Raw genomic sequence first — 18,346 nt, forward strand, 5'->3', positions numbered from 1 at the left:
GGGACTCCAAGTTCGCCCCCCTCCCGTCGCTGTTCAACTCTACCCTGGCCGTTCATCACTTCGCGAGAAAAAAGGGGCCCTGACCAGCGAGTGGGGGGCCCGGACTTACCACGTCAGTGGACAGCCACTGCTCGATGTCCTCCATCAGGCAGGCCTGGGCGGCGGGGATCTGCAAGGAAGGGCGAGCATGAGCAGGAGGGCAGGGCCTGGGGCGAGGCGGGGAGGCCCCGGCAGCTCAGTGCGCCCGGCTGCGGGCAGCCACCCTTCCTCCCCTGTCCCCGGCTGGGACAGAGACCTTGGTGTTCCCTCCTTCAAGACGGCTCCTGCCCACGGTGCCACACGGCGGGCGGGGGAGGCGCAGAGCCGGGGACTCAGCAGGGCATGGGAAAGGGCCCCCTCCCCAGCAGCCGGAGCAGGGTGGAGCCACACCCTGGTGCTCGGGAGTGCCTGACAAGGAATACACAAGCCCAGGAGGGACCCGAGGTGTTTTCTCCAGCCATGGAGGCCGGGTGGGAGACATGGTTCGTGTGCCGGGGACCGCCAGCTTCTTTCCCCTGCACGCACACAGGTCAGAGTTCATGATGGAAGGGGGCACCGAAAGGCCCCAGGCCGGGCTCGGTGGCTCAGCCTGTCATCCCAGCGCTTTGGGAGGCCGAGGCGAGTGGACTGCCTGAGCCCGCGGGTTCGAGACCAACCCAGGCAACTTGGCGAGACCTCGTCTCTACAATAAAATAATAATAATAAAAAAAAAAAACTTAGCCAGGCATGGTAGCAACCGCCTGTAGTTCCGGCTACTTGGAAGGCTGAGGCAGAAGGATCGCCAGAGCCCAGCAGGTCGAGGCCGCGGTGGCCGGGAGCGGCCACTGCACTCCAGTCTGGGCGACTGAGTGAGACTCCAACAACAAAAAAGAAAGGTCGAAGAGCAGGGCTGTGGGCTCAGAGGGCAGCGCTGCAGACGGAAACATTTCACTTTGGGCCACAAAGACATGGGGTTTGCTGCGATGGCTCCCGCACAGGGCAGGCTGGGCTTTCCTTGACTAATGGCTTCTGCAGTGGAAGCCTCTAGCTGGAGGTCACAGGAGCAGGCTTCAGGTAGGAAAGACCTGAATCTGGCTCTGTCCCTTGTAGCAAGTGTGACCCTGGGTGGGTTACTTGATGCCTCTGTGCCCTATTTCCCCATTGTAGAGTGAAGAGGACAGTGGCACCTCCTGCCAGGCTGCTGGGGGGATGAATAGGCTAGCACCAGGTTTGGTACCACAGCGACAGGATCATGAGCAGTACTGACCAGTTGCTACTCAGATGCTTTGGGAAAGCCAGGGACAGCGAGTGCCTCTCTCTAACCACGCCGTTCAGTCTCCAAGCTGGTACCTCCCAGTACCCAGGAGCTCAGGGTAGCAGAGCCCAAGAGAAGGCAGAAGCCCATCTCCCGGTGGCGGCAAGTGCTGGGTAAGAGAGAGTTACACTGATAGGGTGGATGGCAGGGCTAGGGTCACTGGCGGTCTATAGCCATCTCCAACAGGGATGCCTTTTGGTTCAGGAGGCCTGCTGCCCCTCTGGAAGGCCTGTGTGTGCACAGGAGTGTGTGTGCGCGGTGGGCGTGGCAGCAGGTGCAGGCATCGAGGTGCCCACTGTGTGGTGAACCACAACGGCGCTGGATGCCAGAGCCCTGAGCGGGCTGGGGAAGAGGTGAGAGCAAGCGACACGAAGCCCCCAGCTCTCTCCACGAAGATCTGAAGCTGGGCCTGAGCAAGCCCGGGATGGCAGAGCTGGCGGTCATCAGCCACTCTGGGGGCTCCCAGGGGTTCCGACAGGCACCCAGGCTTTAGAAACATCGGCTTATTCAGGCCCGTCATGTCCACTGGTGGCACACAGGAGGTTTCCCAGGGCCCAAGTGGGTCAGGAATGGAGGGAGATGAGTGTCCTGATGTTTGGCCCCCACCCTGCGACTGCCTGGCCTGCCCCACACAGACCCCAGTGGGGCCTGGCACATGGCACACTGCAGCGCTCGAGGGAGCAAAGGAGCTAAAACGCAGCACGCGATGTGTGCCATCACCTCGGACAGGACTTGAGTCCTGCTCTGAACCCACAGCGCAAGCATGGGTTGCCCACAGTTGGCACCAGATTCTGTTGTCGTTGTTTTTTTCTTTGAGATGACGTCTCACTCTGTTGCCCCAGCTGGAGTACGGTGGTGCGGTCATAGCTCACTGCAGCCTCGAACTCCTGGGCCCAGGCCTCTAAGTAGTAGCTCACAGGTGTGAGCCACTGAGCCCAGCCACGACATAACTGACTGTGAAGAGTGTGGCACCTCCTCCTCCCTCTCTTACCATGTGACTCACCTGCTCCCCGCTAGCAGCCTGAGGCCTCACCAGAAGCCTGCCCTGGGGCTGTGCTTCTCAGTAGCCTGAGAACTGTGAGCCAAATAAACTTTTCCTTACGAATTCCCAGCCTCAGGTGTTCCCCTAGAGCAATGCAAACAGACTAGCACAGTGGGTAAGGCCTGACCTCAGCCAGACCCGGGAGCGGGCACTGGCTTACATGGCTTGAAGAAATCACACCCCGGCCTGGGAAAAGTCACTTAGATCTCTCAAGTTACCGGGAGGAATGAGTGATGATTTATCATTTCTGCCTTCCTGCAAGTGAAGTCCTATGTGTGTTTCCTCCCTGGGGCTAGCTGCCGGGGAGGACCTGGACCCCAGTGCTAGTCCTGCCTGAGTTTTGTGTGCCCCTGGGGAACTGGCTGTCTGGGGCTGCTGCAGGAGCAGACTGGCTGGGACTGCTGCCCACTGGGTGCTGGAGTCAGTTCTGCCCAGGAGAGGCCCAGGTGGCCTGAGAGGGTAGTGCTTACTGCAGGTGCCCAGAGTGCCCGGATCCACTTGGACCGCAGGGCTGGAAGGACGGCCCTTGGGAAAGGAAGGCTGAGGAGGGGTGCACACACCCTGCTTACTCGCTTTGTCCTTTGAGCTTTCCAGATTTGGTGTACTTATTATAAGCATGGCTCTGGAGCTAGGTGGACCAACAGCTGTGAGACCCTGGGCCAGGTACCTGCCAATTTGCAGCCTCAGTTTTCTCATCTGTAAATGGGGCTAACCACACAGCAGTACCCTGAAGATAAAATGTTGTAATACTTTACTGGGTGCCAGGCACCTTGCTGAGGATGGTACCGCTACAATTTTACTTAAACCCTCTCTAGAACTCAGTGTTCTCATCTGCAAAAGGGGAAAATGATAGACCCTAAGGGTTTGTAAGGGGTGGAGGATGCACAGGGTTTAGCACAAGGTCTGGCACTGAGCACAGGCTCAGTCAGTGATGCCTGCAGAAGGATCCGTGGCTCTGATGCTTGGTGTGGCCATGTGCTCTGTCTGGTGGTGGGTCACAGTGGATTCCCTCGCTGGGCGCCTCACACTGTATTATGTCCCAGAAAGACTACTGAGATGCCAGCAGACCCAGGAGCGGAGACAGAGTGCCCTCAAGGCATCACTGGGCCCTCACTCCCACGGACTGTACACGCCCCCGGCTCCTCTCCTGTCTCCTGGCCTCCATCCTGATCCTTTCGAACGAAGTCACAGAAACGTCCCTTCTGTGCTCAAGGCTTCCAGTGGCTTCCACCTCACCCAGGATGGCTCTGCTGGCTCCCAGCTGCCCCTTGGGCTCGTCTCCCACCCCCACCCCACCCTGGCCTGGGAAGCCCTGAGGCTGGTTCTCCCAGGGAGCTGCTGTCCAGACACATGTCGAGGCACAGTCAAGTCGCTTGATGGATAAGGGAAGGCTTGTGCATTCCTTTTGCTCTTTTAGGCCTGCTCTTTACGCCTCTCTGCCCACACTCCTGAAGCTAGAAGGTCTTCAGGGAGGTGGGAAGTACAGCGCCGACCGGCTCTGACTCTGCGCCAAGCGCCCTCAGTACAACGCCTCACACATTCTATCAGACGCGATTACAGGGGCTGTTGTGAGCCCCGACACAGAGATGAAGACACTGAGGGCCAGAATGGCCTACAGCCCCTCTTTTGAGAAGTTTCGTCTCCTCATTTTACAGACTGCCCTGTTTAAGGCTGTATTTGGACGGGAGACTCCATTTGGCTGCTCTAGGCTGCTGGGTGAGGTGCTGACTTGCACTGGCTCACCCGTGCGAGGATGCCACCTGCAGCCCCTCCCTGTCTCAGAAAGTCTAGTAGCTGCCTAAGGACGCACAGCTGGTGAGTGGCAGCCCTGGGGTGTGGCCCCGGACGGGGGGACCCCGCTCCCTCCGACTCAGGTCTGGGTCCTTGCTGTGTGAGCCTGGGCAAGTGACCCACCCTCCCTCACAGTTTTCTTAGCTGTGAACTAAAACCCAATGAGAGCCTGTTGAGGAGAGGGCCATGAACAGGCGGAGGCAGTGCCCAGCACAGAGTGGGGCATTCCCTTGCCCTCCCGCTGGCAGGTCCCAGGGTGGTGGCAGGGCCTGTGCTTACCGCGCCAGTGCTCTGCTGCCGGGCGTCCAGGGCTCCAGCCAGGCCATCTGTTGCTTGGGGGGCTTCGTATTTTACTCTGAAACACAGAGGCCGCCAGGCCATCAGATTCTGTCCTTGCCATGCGGGGTCTGCCAGCTGATGCAAGGCCAACGGGTGGGCAGCTCAGGTCGGGGGCTCCTATTTTCCAGGCCTTGCCCTTGCCACGCCGGGCCTGCCGGCCAATGTGAGGGATGACATTGTGAGGGCGGATGGCTCGGGCCGGGGCTCCAAGACTCCAGGCCTGCCTGGGTGTGGTAGAGAAGGTCTCATGTCCTGCCTCTGGGGATTAGACACGTGGCCCAGTGACAGGGAGGCAAAGGCGGAGGAAGTCAAGGAGGGTGTTCCTGGCCAAGACCAAGAACACCACCACCATGGCTATGACCAGATTTGGCCAAGCTCAGGGGACTGAGGAACAGCTCCGGTGACCCCATGCTCCCCATGCTCAGGGAGAATGGCCTACAGCCCCTCTTTTGAGCAGTTTCGTCTCCTCATTTTACAGACTGCCCTGTTTAAGGTTGTATTTGGACGGGAGACTCCATTTGGCTGCTCTAGGCTGCTGGGTGAGGTGCTGACTTGCACTGGCTCACCCGTGCGAGGATGCCACCTGCAGCCCCTCCCTGTCTCAGCAGCATGTAGAGGACCCGGTCATGGCTCTTCCAAGAGACTCCTGGGGGACGCCAGCCAGCCAGGCAGGGTGGGAAGGCAGGAGCTAGGAGGAAAGGCGAGGCTGATGGACTAGAGGGGCAGGGGCTGACCCCCCAGCTGCTGGGCAGGTGAGGTTAGGAGGGCAGTGTTGGGCTTGTGGTCACGTCCCCAGAGGGCAAGAGTACAGCCCGAGAGTGGGAAGAGTGGGAAGGGCGTCTCTCCTGACCGCTGCAGTGAGATGTCCAGGGAGGCCGTGAGGATCTCTATGCTGGGAAAGGGCCTCCCCATGCCCACTCAACTGCCAGCAGGGAGAAAGCCAGGCCTTAGCACTGGGTCCGTCCAGCTGTGGGGCGAGGAGGGGAGCCATGCGACTCTGGCCAGGAAGAGCAGGCCCTGCCCCATGAGGGATGAGGGGCTCTGGCAGGTGGGGACGCCTGACATGACTGATGGGGCTGTGCTAACTCCAGGCTCCAGGACTGGGTGCTCATCACGCCGAACATCTGCGAGGTGGGGTTGCCTTACTGGGAGCAGGGTAGGCAGGCACTGAAAGGGACGAGGACGCCCGAGGGCACCGCTGTTCCTCCCTCCCCCAGGGAAGCGTTCATAGGGGGGTGACCACTAGCTGCTGATTCCCTGGTTACTCAGCTCCCATCCATGACTGCAGGGCCACGCTGGAGCTAGCTTAGAGCCAGTGGAGAGGCGGTGGGCGGAGGCTGGGGTGCCCGCTCTTTCTGGGGAGCAGCCGAGCGCCCCTGGCCCATCTGGGCAACGAGGGCCGCGAGAAGGAAGTGAGCCAACGATTCAGCAGCATGTCCTAACGCGCGTATGCACATGGCATGCTGCTCTCTGGTCTATGGCACGCCAGGTGCACTGTGCCCAAGGCAGGGGGCACGCCCAGCCCCAGGACCATGTAGGGTGACACTTATCAGGACCTCCTTGGAGAGGAGGCCTCTGTGCACAGTGGCACAGAAGCGGATGCAAAGCATGTTCACCAGGACGATGATAAGGAGGGCGAGGAAGCCAGCCTCCAGGAAGGCCGAGCTGAGGCAACCCTACCACAGCTCACTCGATGCCCTGCTGCTCTTTGGTGCTGAGTGGATGGGCCTGACCAGGAGGGGGGCCTGTGACGGGCCAGCTATAGTTGGAGCTGGCTTTCCTGAGAGCCATGGCTGCACTGGCTGCAGCTGGTGTGAGAGCTGGCAGGCACGGAGAGATGCAGGCCGGATGCCAGGAAGGCAGAAAGACCGTTGGGGGACCTGAGCTAGGAGGTCCACCAGAGGCATCAGCTGGGCCGGTCAGAGGGAAGACAGGGAGGAGGAGCCGGATGCTGGCCGGCTCCGGCTGTCTGGAAACCATGCCCTGGGGCCTGCAGAACCCACGGCCTGAGAAGGTCCATGATGTTGGCTCAGCTGTGCCCAGCTGAAGGATCTCAAAGATGCAAGTCTGGGGAACTCCCTCAGGTCCCCTCCCACTGTGGGAGCTTTTCTGTCCTCTCAATAAGTCCTGTTTTCAGAAAAAAAGAAAAAAAAAAGATGCAAGTTGGCCAGGTGCAGTGGCTTGTGCCTGTAATCCCAGTACTTTGGGAGGCTGAGATGAGAGGATTGCCTGAGCCCACGGGTTTGAAACCAGCTTGGGCAACTTGGTAAGATCTCATCTCTACAATAAATCAAAAAATTATCCAGGCATGGTGGCACACACCTGTAGTTCCAGCTACCTGGAAGACTGAGGCAGAAGGATCACCTGAGCCCAGCAGGTCGAGGCTGCGGGGGCTGTGAGTGTGCCACTGCACTCCAGTCTGGGCGATAGAGTGAGACTCTGACTCAAAAAAAAAAGATGCACATCTGATTGGAAAATAATCCTTCTCATGCTCCCTACTGCCAGTGTCAACTACCCTACCAACTGCCTCTGCATGGCTGGTGCGCCTGCCACACCTGCCACCCTCAGCATCCTGACCCGCTCCCTACATGTGCCCTGTGTGGGAGACAAGCACCTCTCTCCCACCCTGCTGCTGGGCCTTTGCACATGCTGTTCCTAGTGCCTGAAATGGCCTCCTGACCACCCCCTATCCAGCCCTGAGCAGCCTCCACAGAGTTGCGTGGCTCCTGCTGTATCCACAGAGCCTGGCATCCCCTCCAGGACAGCACTTAACACTTAACATCGGTGGTTCTGGCAGGTGTATACTCTCCTTGTGAGACTGCAGGCCCCGGAGAACAGGCTTTTAGCTGGCTTTTCCTGGTCCCCCAGGGCCAGCTCCCACAGGAGGGATGGTGTAACAGCAAACCCCTGCCAGGCCAGGTGCCAGGGGCTCTCCATTGCAGGCAGTTGTGCCACCCACTGGGCCTGTGTGGACGGGCCACTCTTCTGGCTTCAAGTCCCACCAGATTCACTACCTTCCCTCTGCACAGCAGCCTCAGCAGTGCCCCAAACTCCATGGCAACCATGAGCTGCTGGTCCCAGAGCACCTAGACTTGGGAGTACAGACTCTGTCCAGACTACAGAGAGATACGGTTCTCAGCTCAGGGCATTCCCATGAGCCAGACTGGCTGCAGTCTGTCAGATGTGACCTGACGGGTATGGAGAGGGTATCCTCGGGCTCTCTGGAGGCCCATCAACAAAGTTCCCAAAGATACCGCATCTTTTTTTTTTTTTTTTTTGTCGGAGTCTCACTCTGTCATCCAGGCTGAAGTGCAGTGGTTCGCTGCTCACAGCGACTGCAGCCTCGACCTGTTGGGCTAAGGCGATCCTTCTATCAGCCTACCAAGTGGTTGGAACTATAGGCGTGAGTTACCATGACCAGCTAATTTTTTGATTTACTGTAGAGATGAGATCTCGCCACGTTGCCCAGGCTGGTCTCGAACCTGCGGGTTCAGATAATCCTCTCACCTCTGCCTCCTTAAGTGCTGTGATTATAGGTGTGAGTCACTGTGCCTGGCCTGACACCAAATGTAACTAAGGATCTGAGTGGAGTCAGATGTCCCTTAATCCAGAACTTTCCTTAGTTCTAAGAATACTGGCTGCCTACTGCTTAGCCCTCAGTATCATAAGCAAAGGGTTGAAGAAAACACCAAGAATGGCTGGGTGCAGTGGTTCATGCCTGTAATCCCAGTACTTTGGGAGGCTAAGAGGAGAGGATCTCTGGAGCCCAAGAATTCAAGACCAGCCTGGGTAACATAGCAAGACCCTGTCTTTACAAAAAAAAAAAAAGGAATAATAAAAAAAAAAGAAAACACCAAGCAGACTGTCCCTGATAAGTCTGCACAGAGCCAGGTGCTAAGAAGTTGAGGCAAGGGGCCAGACCCTGAGGGACACACTCAGTCATGTTGCATACGTTGCTGAATCACCTCCATAAAAATGCACAGTCCACAGAGAAGAGCAGGGCCCTGGCTCTGGTGCAAAGGCAGATGCGGGTGGGGCAACAGGGACTTCTCTGGATATTAAAGGTGGCTATGGAATAAGATAATTGACTTGAGCGTCCCTCAGGATTTACCAGGAAACTTGTCTGCCCCGGCAGAGCTTGCTGTGGGGTGTGTGGTGAGGTGGGGCGGGGGGGTAGAGATACTATGTTCTGGAACCAGGACAGCCCTGGATTCCTAACCAAGTGCTGCCAAATATCAGCTGCCTGACTAGGACAAATGGCTCAGCAGCTCAGTTTCCCGTCTGGTCAGATCATGTCGGATTTTGGCATGCAGTGGCCACTGGGTACCCCCTCCCCACGCATCCCTACTGGTGGGCTATGCAGGCTCACTCGACCACAGGGCCAGGCCGTGCCAGAATGACTTGGGGGGCGCCAAGAGGGTGCAGACAGAGGGCCTTTCCTCCTGGTGTGCCCGCCACCAAGCCAGGTCCAGGGCACACTCACTCCTTCCGTTGGTCGGCCAGCGAGCTGCCCCGTGTCAGAGCAAACATGTCAAACTCGTCTTCCAGTCGGCCAGAGGTCTCCAGAGACTGCAGGCCAGCTCTTACACTGCTGGAGCCCAGGTCTGCAGGGACAGAAAGGCACATGAAGGGCCTGTCCGCTGTCCTTGTGTGCTGAGCCGCTGCTGGGCTGCTCCCTGCCAGGCCCAGGGCTAGGTGCTGGGGAATCAGCAGGCGCGGGTGGGTCTGGATAGAGCAGGCACCAGCTGGCTGGGGACCCTGGGCAAGCCACTTCTCTCTAGCTTTAGCTTGCTCACTCTAAGATGGAGACACAGTCACCCCTCCTGGGGTCAGAAAACAGGGAAAATGCTGCCTGTTGCATTTGCCAGAGGAAGTGGTGGGACAGGAGGACAGCAGCCAGCTGTGTGGCAGACTTTCCAAGAGTGCAGCACAGAAGATTCAGAATGGGGCCTAGGGGCTTGGCATGAAGCAAGCGGCCAGATGCAATGTAACGGGATGACTGGCCGCACTCCGGGAGGGTGCACCCTGGCCTGGCATGGTCTAGGCTTTTCTCACGCATGCACTCACTCAGCCTTGCGGTGTCCTGTGAGGACAGCCTATCCCACTCCTGGTGCAGGGGAGGACAGAGGCTCAGGATGTTTAAGTGCCTGGCCCAAGTGGAGAGGAGCAGTCCCAGTATGCTGGGATTTCTGAGATCTGAAGGGGATCAGGAACTATAAGGCTCCCAGAGGCAACCGTGTGGCAGAATTTGGCCTGGGGCCCCAGAGAGGTGGGGTCTGCACCGATGTTCTGCTGTTGGTATATAAAGGGGGCGCTTCCAGAACTGGAGGGGTACCCACAGCATCATAATCACCGTCCGCTGGAGCCCGCCAAGCCACACTTACTCATTCCCGCCAGCTGGGACGAGAGGTTGCTGGTGGCTGCTGGGTCGGGGCCCATGTCGATCAGGTCAGCGGCCGGCTCAGCCTCACCTGGGGCCTGAGGGAAAGGGAGACGTCCTGAGCATCCTCCTTACCTGCAGCTTTCTTCCCTTCCGCTTCAAGCACTGGTGCGTGTAGGCTTTGTGCCAGGATCTGTCACCAGGGCCCTGGTAGCTATGATTGGGAGTTGGAGCTTTTCTTCCGCCCCTTTGGCTCCAACTCAACTGGACCCCCTGGGAGGTTGGGAAGACCCTTGGGCATCAGCTACGGCACAGCCTTCCTTGCCTGAAGGGGGTAGTGGCATAAACAGAAGGAGACTCCTTTAAGAGCCTGGGTAAGAAAGTGCCATCCTTGCCGGATACTGGGGGAAGGAGGTTAAGAAAAGCCCTCCTCCCCATCAACATGGCAGGATCTAGTCACAGAAAAGAAGCCTTTTACCTTGGCGGTCTGACCTGTTCGGAACCGTTCAAACCTACAGGATAGAAAATATCTGAGTTAAGGAGACAGACTGAGACAAGCCCCTCAACACAGTCAGGCAGAGCTTTCAAACTGTGGGTTTCAAAATCAACAGTGTGGGTCATGATCAGGGTGAGGATACACCACTACATCCCTTTTGAACTTTGACTCTGTTTAGTCTGTGGACACCTGCTCCCAGATGTGTGAGGACCAAGTGACTGTGAACTGGAAAGCCCTGGCAAATGCTAGGTCTGATGCCTGTGAGTTCCCTTGGCTGCCTCATAGCCCATACCCCAAAATTGCAGGGAAGGGACCTTTCATCCCACGGGACCAGCAAGCAGGAGAGAGCCAGGCAGATGTGACCTGCAGGGCCCCGCCCACTGTCCACTTGGAATCATTTGGTGAGGGCCTGCTGATGGATAGAGACACGAGAAATGAAAGGAACTGGAAGCTGGATTGACTAGTGTCACTTACCAGGCACCCTGATCACTGAGTGCTGGCCAGGCATTATTTCACTGGCTCTGTTACACTATGAGCTCCGTTTTAGACACAGAGAAAGCGACCAGCGTGCCGTTTCTGCAGGCCCAGCAGACCTTCTTCCCTTTTTGTTATAGCACCTGGGTGCTCTTTGGGGAACTACTCTGCCCCCATTTCACGTGATCCTGGTGGGACTGCCGTAAAGGGGCTCTCTCCTGGCCCCTGACTGGTGGGCACAATGAGGTGAGGCCGAACAGAGTCACTCCTGGGAAGTGACTCTTGAACAGATGACAACAAGGTGGACAAGCGGGTGAGCTGATCCATTTACTGATGGTGGCGTCTGGGGACCTGGTCCAGGAGCTTCTGCCCCAAGACTTCTGAGCTACCTTGGGATCTGTCCTTCACCTCTGGATTCTGAAGACTACTCACTTAATAGAGGCTGGTATCCTAATACATTCTTTTTCTGCTTAAGTTAGCCAGAAAAGCTTTATGTAACTTGCAGGCAAAAAGCCTTAATTAAGTCCAGTAGCTACTCCCAGACCCAGAGTCAAGAGTAGTGGTGAGCATGGACAGACTAGGCCTGGCTGGGTGAGGGGCCCATGCTCTCAGCCCATTACGGCTGTGTCCCAAGGCTGGGCTCGGGCATAGGCGGCAGGGCTACTCTGGAAGGGAAACGCAGGTGGGCAGACGGACAGGGCTCAGGCACACGTTGGAAGAGGATGGCCGAGGACACATGCTTGAGGAGCCTGCCTTGTACTTAGAGAAGGACAGAGAAGGCGCAGACGTGTAAGGGGATCAGGTGGGCAGGGAGGAAGGGAAGGGGAAGGCTGGCAGCTGGCACAGAGTGGGCAGGCGCCAGGGCTACCGTTCGTGGCGCAGGAACACGTTGTTGAGGTTGTCATTGACCAGCAGCAGCTCCTCTGTCAGTGGCTCGTGGGCGATCCGAGGGATGAGCTCCAGGACCCGCTGCTGCATGGCTCGGCACGTGCGGTTGAGCTCCTGCCGGAAAAGGGGGTGAGACCACCAAGGCCACGCACCCCTGGGTCAGTCTGTCTCTGTGTGCGGGGCTGGCCTCGGAGGAGGGGGACGTGTCCCTGGAACAGCTTTTTGGGTTCCAGGTTCTACAAACATGAATTTGCATTTCACTTCCAAGTGTTCTGCGCTAAAATTTAATGCATGTGGGAAATCACAAACATGTTCAACAGTGCTGCTGGTTTAAGGCTTCGTGTAGACTTCAGAATAAAGGTTCTGCTGCCATCTTTGCTTAGTTGAAGAAACTGATCCCGCACTTTGGGAGGCTGAGGTGAGTGGATTTCCTGAGCCCACGGGTTCGAGACCTACCTGGGCAACTTGGCAAGACCTCATCTCTACAATAAATCAAAAATTAGCCAGGTGTGGTAGCGCACGCCTATAGTTCCAGCTACTTGGAAGGCTGAGGCAGAAGGATCGCCGGACCCCAGCAGGTCGAGGCTGCGGTGGCCGGGAGCGGCCACTGCACTCCAGTCTGGGCGACAGAGTGAGACTCCAACTCAAAAAAAAGAAAAAGAAAAAGAAAAAGAAACCTAGACTGCAAAGTGGGCTGGACAAACTGCAGCTTCTCTGAGGTGGGCTATGATTTTTCCAACCAAAGCATGAAAAATGAACTCGATTGCTTCAACTATTAGCCACAAACCCTGATTTTGAATTTTTGCCTCATTATTGTCTCTAATTTGTTTTTTTTGAGTTGGGGCTCACTCTGTCACCCAGGCTGCAGTGCAGTGGCAGGATCACAGCTCACTGCAGCCTTGACCTCCAGGGCTCAGGTGATCCTTCTGCCTCAGCCTCCCAAATAGCTGGGATTACAGGCACATGCTGTCAAGCTCATCTAATTTTTTGATTTTTCTTGTAAAGATGAGGTCTTGCTAAGTTGCCTAGGCTGGTCTTAAATCCCGGGCTCAGGCAATCATCCTGCCTCGGCCTCCCAAAGTGCTGGAATTATAAATATAAGCCACTGTGCCCAGCTGATTTTCTTTCTTCTTTTTTTAAACTCCCCTCCCCCCCATTTTCTTTTTAATAAACTTTGTATTCTGGAATAATTTGAGATTTATAGAAGTGTTGCAAAGATAGTACTGAGAGTTCCTGTACCCTCAACCCAGCTTGGTCTGACATTTGTCAAATTGACAACATCAGCACTGGTACAACACTATCCACTAATCTACAGACTTTATTCAGGCTTCATGAGTCTTTCCACTGAAGTCCTTTCTTTGTTCCAGGATCCCACACTGAATGAAGTCACCATGTCACTGACTGACTTTAGTCAGTCATATTTATACTTATGTTTGGGGGAAAAAACAGCCACAAGCTTACAGGTTTTGAGGTATAAGACAGGTCACCTGTTTCTTCAGGTGCTTCTGCCACCAGGTGAGCAGGTGTTGGTTATGGTCCTGTGGTTGGTGCTGCCAGGCATCACCAACTGTGGTCAGCACACTCCTTTCCTGGAGGTGTTGTCATGACAAGGCACTGCCCGATGCTTAATCTGGCTCTATTGTGGAACCTGTTACCCGGCCGTCCGAGGCTGGGCCTTCTGGGATTTCCTCACCGCTTTCAGCAAGGGGCAGAGCAGGTGCTTTCAACATCCTGTGGGCCTGTCCCTTCTTCCTCCCATGACCAAGCACACTGCGGCTTTGCTTCTGCTTTCTTGCTGCCCCTCTCAAGAGCAGGAGAGCAGCACTTAGAGCCAGGCCCCTGGGGTTCAATTCCCAGCTCTGCTACTTACAGCCATCTGACCCTGACCCTGGGCATGTTCTATGAGCTCCCTTTGCCTCAGTTTCCTGACCTGGAAGATGGGGGTGGTGAGGATTATGTGAGCAAACATGTTTATCAAGTGTCCACATTGAGCCTGGTGCACAGGAAATGCCCAACACATGTAAGTTGTTACTGCGTCCACCCTGCCCACAGCTCCAGCCTTCTGAGTCTTGAAATTGCTCATAGCTGTGTGGCCTTGGCTCAGGCAGATGAAACTGCTTGCAGTCCTACAGCTGTCCTCACTCAATCTCCTCTCCTTGGAGCCCTCATTTAGTCTTCATTCAACTCCGAGCCTCCTCCTCGACTTCTCACCCTCTACCACCATGTGAGGACCTCTGAGCAGTCAGCTCGGTCAGGCACAGGGACACAGGGACACAGAGATGAGTAAGATGCAGCCTTGCCTTCAAGGAGTTTGAGGCCTGGCAGCTAAGCGACAGGAAACTGGAGAATATACAAAGCATTCTGTCCCTCCTGGATCGGTGACTCCTGGGCCTTAGGGGCACTCAGCTTTCTCGGTGCCTCTATGACCAACCTTCGTGGGAAGGAGGTGTTTCGCCAAACGTAGCCCCTTCTGCTCCAGTGATCCCCAGCTGGGGATGGGGCCATGAGGATGTCATGTGACACACAGGTACAAGAACCAACAGCACCCACCTGCCTTGGCCCAAGAACAGTGCCTGGCTCATCTCAACACCAGCACTGCTAGCCTCAGATCCTCCCAGGTGGAAATCTCCTCTTCCAGCTTTTTCTCAGGACTGCTTAATGGGCGCTTACTCGGTACCAGGCACTGGGTGTTTTACACACAATACCTTATTTACTTCTCACATCAAACTTGGACCATAAAGGCTATTGTTAGAGCAGTCTTACAGAGGAGAAAACTGAGGTGATCGGGGCTACTTTGTTCAAGCAGTAGAGCTGAGATCTGACTCCAATCTGACGGTGTCCAAAGTCCCTGGTGGTAACATCCCCCAATGTGACAAGGAGATTGTGGTAAGCCATGAGGATTGCTGTGTGGGTGAACAGGCACCTGAGCCCGGGGGGAGGGCCTTCTGCTTACCTGCAGCAGCTCCAGGTCAGCGGGCTCAGCCCGGGTGGGCACCAGCTCTGTCAGCATCTCGGACATCACCCGCACATTCCCATTCACCATCTCCAGCTCACTGCGCAGCTTTCCGATCTGAAACACACCGCTGGCCATGGTGAGAGGCGTAGGGGCCTGGGGCTGTTGCCACTCACAGGAACCCAGCACCACCTGCCTGGGGTGCAGCCCTGGGAGCCCACTTGTCAGCACTGTCTCTAGGCAGCCTTGCTCCTGGCTCCTGGGCCCAGCCCTGCACTAAGAGGCTGTGACTAGCCTGCCTCACCCCCTCCACAGACGCCTCACAGAGGCACTACCCACCGTCACTATCTCCAGGCTGGGGAACCCAGTACAGAGAAAGGCTGAAAGGAAACAAGCTGAGGGGGAGTAAACTACCAAGTGTGGATGGAAGACTCTGGCATCTCTTGGGTCTAAAGTGGCAGCTAACGAGGCCCTGGAGGGTGGCTGTAACCCTTCCCCTCCTCCCAAGAGGACCGGGACTCGGCCCTTACCTTGAGTATAAAACTCAGATTTAATACTTGTTCCCAGAGATGTTAGCAGGTTTTCAATAAGCAAAGCATTTCAAGGTCTTGAGCTTGGGGAAACACTGTCAGTGAAGTTGCACAGTCTCTCAAGGGTTAGGCTGTGAAAGGTCATTGGTGTGTCTTCTGCTGTGGGATCTTGGGGGGTGTTTACTATCCTCATGTACACTGTGTACACTGAGAATGCCCAGGAAAAGACCAATATGACAATTCCCAAAATATATTTAGCTGGAGAACCCTTTCATTGTGGAAGAAGTCTAGTGCTCAGAGGACTACATTTTGGGAAATGCTGGTACCTTATTTTTTTTTGGAGTTGGAGTTTCACTCCATTGCCCAGCCTGGAATGCAGTGACACGCAGGCTCACAGCCATCCCAGTGTCAACCTGCTGGGCTCCAGCGATCCTTCCAAGTAGTCGGAACTACAGGCTCGCCCTACCACGCTCAGCTAATTTTTTTTTCATTTTTTTTTTGAGTTGGAGTCTCACTCTGTCACCCAGACTGGAGTGCAGTGGCTGCTCCCGGCCACCGCAGCCTCAACCTGCTGGGCTCCGGCGATTCTTCCGCCTCAGCCTTCCAAGTAGCTGGAACTACAGGTGCGCGCTACCACACCCAGCTAATTTTTGATTTATTGTAGAGATGAGGTCTCGCCAAGTTGCCCAGGCGGGTGTTGAACCCGTGGACTCAGGCAACCCACTCACCTCAGCCTCCCAAAGGCGTGGGATTACAGGCTGAGCCACTGAGCCCGGCTTTTCATTTTTTTTTTTAATTGTAGAGACAAGGTCTTGCCAAGTTGCCAGGGTTGGTCTTGAACCTGCAGGCTCAGGCAATCCACTTGCCTCTGCCTCCCAAAGTGCTGGGATTATAGGCTGAGCCACCAAGTCTGGCCTATGCTGGTACATTCCAAATTGTGTGACTGAGTTATAGCTGATTCCAGAATATGAGTGTCATCATATACATTCAAGATGACTGTGACAGCAGCTACCACTTACTGACCACCTGGGAAGTGCTGAGACTTAACATATATTGCTAATTTAATCTTTACCACTGATAGATATCATTATCCCAGCTTTTACAGATGAAGATGGGGCATGCAGAGACAGGAAGTCTGTCTGCTACAGTTCGCCAACACCTTCTAAAACCTGATATATTTGGCTTATTTAATGAATACTCTTGCCATGAGTGAGTGGGAAAACTACTGATCGCGAACCCAATGTATCCAAATCAGGTGGGGCTTAACTACAGAAGAGCCTGGGAGCAATATCACTCTGCACCTGAACGTCCTCACAAGTCCCAGAAGACAAAAAGGGTCTCTTGAATTAAACAAAAACCACTGGCTTGTTTAGCCAGCACCTTCTTGCTCTAGAAGCCACTTGTCTTCTTCCATGAAGATGTTAGAGTTTAGGCAAATTGGTTAAAATCATAACCTGGATCACAGGGTGGTTTTACAATTTTTTACGTACCTGTAATTCTTCTGTCCAATTAGCACAACTTTTCCAGTGATATATGTAACTCTGGGTTGTTGTTTTAAACTTTCTATGAGATGAATCACAGAAGTTTCTCTTCAAGTAGGTTGGGGTGAGCCCAACAATACAAACAAGTGGTCAGTGGGGACACTTCTTTGGAAAGTGAAGCTTTGATTTTCTTTCCATCACATATCTGCCTTTATATATATATATATTTTGAGTCAGGGTCTCACTCTGTCAGCCAGGTCAGAGTGCAGAGGCATGATCACAGCTTACAGCAGCCTGCACCTCCTGGGCTCAGCCTCCTGAGTAGTGGGGATTATAGGCACACGCCACCATGTCTAGCTAATTTTTAAACTTTTTTTGTAGAGATGAAGTGTCACTACAATGCCCAGGCTGGTCTCAAGTTCCTGGGCTCCAGGAATCATCTCCCCTCCGCCTCCCAAAGTGCTGGGGTGACAGGAATGAGCACCATGCCCGGCTCATGTCTGTCTTTTTCATCAGTACACCCAGAAGCTAAGCCTTTACACTTGGCTGATGTGATGGGTCTGAAGTTTGTAGATACCTCAAAAGGGAGCATTCCCCACAGTATGCAGGCCTTACCCCACCCCAGCAGCCAAGTCTAGAAAGACGAGTTTCCTGCTAGGTCGTAGAAGTTCCCTAGCAGGGACAGCAGGCTTGGCACTCCACAGACAGCTCATGGCCAACAGGGAGGCCACCTCACCTCCAGCTTAGGAGGAAGAAACCGAGGCACAGAGACCATGTAAGCCAGTGTGCCTCCTATGCTAGGGTGAGCAACCTTTCAAAGACAGTCACAGGGCCCTGGGAAAACTCGCCCCTAGAATCTCATGCCGAGTCTCAAGCCTTCTTCTGGAGGCTTCGCAGGAAGCAGCGTGGTGCAATGCAAATACTTTTTTTTGAGACATGGTCTTCCTCTGTTGTCCAGGTTAGAGTGTAATGGTGTGATCATAGTTCACTGCAGCCTTGACTTCTTGGTCTCAAGCAATCCTCCCGCCTCAGCTTCCCGAGTAGCTGAGATGACGGGCACCATGCCCGACTCAAATGAAACCTGTGAGCACCTGACCAAACCACATAGAGTGGAGCTGCCCCTGGTGAGGGCTGCCTGCAGGGCACTTCCTCTCTATGGTGCTGCCGCAGGCTCCATGGAGAGCACAGGTTGGAAAATGGCTGAGGTACAGGGCAGTGCCCACTAGGAGTCAGACTTGAGTTTGAATCCCAGCTGTGTGCTCTGGGAAAGTGAAATTACCCCTCTGTGCTTCGTCTCTCAAACAGGAAGAATCATAGTCCGTGGGCTGTTGTGAGGATGAAGCAGAGGTTACCGAGAGAGCAATTCCCATCCTGACAGGGAGCCCCTCCCTGACCTGTGTGGAGAGGGGGCCGGACTCACGGGTCTTGACCTGATGGTTTTGACTCTAGGCTTGTTTACCTGCTCAGGGGTTGGCGTTATGGGTGTGTCAACGGAGAGTCCAGCTGGGGTGGACAGAGAGGTGCTGTGCTGGCTGGAGCCCTCTCGCTGACTGGCGTCGGTTCCCACAGAATTCTGTGCTGATGACGTCTCTGAGTTGAACACAGTCTAGAGGGCAGGAAACAGGGTCAGTGTGGCCTC

General features: G+C 55.3%; 1 protein-coding gene across 2 annotated transcripts in view; it reads right to left on the reverse strand.

Moving 5' to 3' along the window:
• Positions 1 to 18,346, reverse strand: part of TOM1 (target of myb1 membrane trafficking protein) — a 41,823-nt gene that overhangs the window by 1,900 nt on the left and 21,577 nt on the right. For both annotated transcript variants that reach the window (XM_008049068.2, XM_008049069.2), the window contains 8 exons: positions 18,167 to 18,313; positions 14,697 to 14,813; positions 11,724 to 11,857; positions 10,364 to 10,397; positions 9,890 to 9,983; positions 8,989 to 9,109; positions 4,446 to 4,521; positions 110 to 169 (listed from right to left, as the gene is read on the reverse strand). In XM_008049068.2, coding sequence (XP_008047259.1) covers positions 110 to 169; positions 4,446 to 4,521; positions 8,989 to 9,109; positions 9,890 to 9,983; positions 10,364 to 10,397; positions 11,724 to 11,857; positions 14,697 to 14,813; positions 18,167 to 18,313 — 783 coding nt within the window. The remainder of the gene's footprint in view (positions 1 to 109; positions 170 to 4,445; positions 4,522 to 8,988; positions 9,110 to 9,889; positions 9,984 to 10,363; positions 10,398 to 11,723; positions 11,858 to 14,696; positions 14,814 to 18,166; positions 18,314 to 18,346) is intronic.

The sequence above is a fragment of the Carlito syrichta genome, unplaced genomic scaffold, assembly GCF_000164805.1.
Source record: "Carlito syrichta isolate Samal-C Ts95f unplaced genomic scaffold, Tarsius_syrichta-2.0.1 Scaffold130489, whole genome shotgun sequence".
NCBI classification, from domain to species: Eukaryota; Metazoa; Chordata; class Mammalia; order Primates; family Tarsiidae; genus Carlito; species Carlito syrichta.